The sequence below is a fragment of the Lactuca sativa genome, chromosome 2 (assembly GCF_002870075.4).
Source record: "Lactuca sativa cultivar Salinas chromosome 2, Lsat_Salinas_v11, whole genome shotgun sequence".
In the NCBI taxonomy this organism is placed as follows: domain Eukaryota; kingdom Viridiplantae; phylum Streptophyta; class Magnoliopsida; order Asterales; family Asteraceae; genus Lactuca; species Lactuca sativa.
Window position 1 is genome coordinate 198,078,296 of NC_056624.2, and position 2,805 is coordinate 198,081,100.

The following is a 2,805-nucleotide window of genomic DNA, read 5'->3' on the forward strand; positions in this document are numbered from 1 at the left end:
GACACACATATAAGACACAAATAATTTAGTTAAGTATAGCATGCTAGTTTTTGATTTTAGCATGTGCTTAGCCTATTAATGTGATTCAAAAGCCTAAATGCAGCCAAGAGAGAAAATTACATGCAGACAAAGATCAACTCATTCAAAGCTCATATGAACAAGTTATGGATGTTCAAAGTTGGGCAAAAAATTGGACTTGGCCCTTCAACTTCCGGTTCCAAGACCAGAAAAGCTGAAAACCGCAGGAACCGAAACCGATTTTTAGGAGTTTGGTGGACCAAGAACCAAACCGAATTGCAAGTTCAGTTCAGTTCCAACAGTTATTTTGCTAAATCCCTATTAATAATATACCAGCTATAATGATGTCCAACAAATAATTGAAACTCTAGATAATGTGATTTCAAATCGTTTATGTATGGAGTATTGACTACCATATAATGCAAAGCAAACTACCACAACACAAAGGAATGCAAATGGTAACAACTCATCAAGAGAACATTTTGGTTCATATAAATTATAAATTATAAATGTGTTAGCTTTTTACTGAGTAAAATCTTTGACAGCAAGAGGTTCATACCATTGAGGACCAAAACCAGCAGCTTTTCTTGCTGCCTCATTGAAAGGAGGCTTCAATGGCCCTCTGAAATATTGCCTCACAATCTCATGGAACTTGTGAATCACTTCATTACTTTCTTCATCACCACATGAAGATGATCGTGAACATAGATACTTGAACCACTTGACTCCAGCAGCACAATGAGTGATTTCTTCAGGGTAAATCACCTTCTCAAGCAAATCAGCAGTCTGATTATCACCTCCATTACGGAATCGGGAGATGGTTGTAGGCAGCACATCCAGTCCTCTTGCCTGTCATTCATGATGAAAAACTGTGTAAACAACAAGATAATAATGGAGGAAAGATAATCATAATGTAAGATCAGGGGCACCTCATGAACACAATGCTCAACTGCAAGACGTGCAAATAGGTCTTTTGATGTAGCAACAGCTGAGTCCCACAAACCATCATGAGCAGGAAGTGCTCCATAGAAAGACCCCAATTCCTCAAGCCGGGCAGCAAGAAGACTGAAATGACGACCTTCATCTTGTGCAACTCTTACAAAATCATTGAAGAACTCTCTTGGCATTGACTCTTGTTTACCAAAACGTGCAATTATATCCTGTTTCAAATTTAGACGGATCTTAGCTCTTAGGATTAACAAAATAAAGAAAGACCAATGTGCAATTGTATCCTGTTTGAATCGGCAGCAACCATCAATTACAAAAGCACATAGCAATCCAGGAATTTGGGTATAAAGAACTGTCTATAAGCAATCGAAGCAAAAAAAGGAATACCCAGGACAAATCAATGGCCCAACTTTCAGTGTGAACAAGGCTGTGCACGATGGCCTGTCTGCTCTGTAAGCTTCCGGCTTTCCCAAGCTTCGGCATAAGACTAGGCGACACTAGCTTCACCTGCATAATAAACCATCCACAGGAATTACGTCTGCTCTAAATCAGTGAGGCATATTATCAAACACTTGGCGTGCTTCCATGATAACTCAAAATCTGCAAAACAGAATTGATGAATGATTCTGACTGTGTGAGAGGCTAACATTGGAGAGTCTGGCAGGGCGGTCTGGGACGATGATATCAGGCTGAGAAGGGTGGTAAGGATTTGCAATAACACCTTGGAGCCAATTGTTTGCTATTTCATCTCCAAGTTTCGCTTTCTCAACTGGGTCTGCTGTATTCAGAACACGCAGCGCAGCTTCCACAAGGGTTTCTCCATCGTTCATCTCTCTACCTTGCAGCTGCAGTTCTTAGGAGTGTTTACCGTCTTGCTTAGTGAGATTTGCTTTGGGTTCCACTTTGAACAACAGGTTCTATTTAGTATTTAGGGCTTCGTTGATCACAGTCAAAATGTAAGGTTGAATTTGTTCGTCAGTCAAACGAACCAGGCTTGTTAATATCGGTCATTTTATTTTGCAAGGTTGTGATCGTATAAATCGGAAAAACAATTCAAGTTAATCTAAAACATAAAAAATACATTATCTAATTTAAAATGGGTATTCTATATAGTTAGTCTAAAAAAATTAATATATATATATATATATATATATATATATATATATATATATATATATATATATATATATATATATATATACTAGCAGGATACCCGCGCACAGCGGCGGACAACAATTAGTTTTCTTTCATTGATTATTTTCTTTTCGAAAACATGTCATATTCAGAAAATATAAACACATAATAAAATGAAGCGAATGTGGAGATTTTAACGATGAATGGTATTTTTTTTTTAAATATTTGGATTGTAGAGGTATATGTTGGGGTAGATGAGTTGGTTGAAATCTTTTAGTTTTTACTATTGAGATGAATTTATTTATGTTAAGATGCTATCATTATCTTATAAGAAAAATATTTTTATTGTATAAACGGAAAGCAAATTAGAACGACCGAATAAATTTGTAAGAACCCCACTTTTTTATATAACTTAATAAAAAATTGTTAGGTCGCATAAATACATAACTAAAGCCTAAATTTTATTGTTATGTAACTTCTTTTTCATCTTAAACAAAATGGTCACTAATTTTTTTCGCATATTGAGCTTCCTTAATTATAAAGTTGTAAAATTATCGTTAATTTTAAAAATTATAAAAATGCCTTTGATTTTGTTAACTATATAAAAACATCATATTGTCTAAAAATAAATGAATAATATTTTAAAAACTCTAAAGAATAGGAAAAGCAAAAAAAATGGTTGGGTAACAAAGTTAAACTACCATC

The 2,805-nt window shown here is 35.0% G+C and overlaps 1 protein-coding gene across 1 annotated transcript; it reads right to left on the bottom strand.

The window, feature by feature from the left end:
* Positions 1-487: 487 nt before the first annotated feature.
* Positions 488-1,939, bottom strand: LOC111921755 (uncharacterized). The gene is made up of 4 exons (XM_023917336.3): positions 1,614-1,939; positions 1,354-1,473; positions 948-1,178; positions 488-867 (listed from the first exon to the last, which is right to left on the bottom strand). Exons 1-4 carry the CDS (start codon positions 1,794-1,796, stop codon positions 541-543), a joined length of 861 nt encoding a protein of 286 aa, XP_023773104.1. The 5' UTR covers positions 1,797-1,939; the 3' UTR covers positions 488-540.
* Positions 1,940-2,805: the final 866 nt, after the last annotated feature.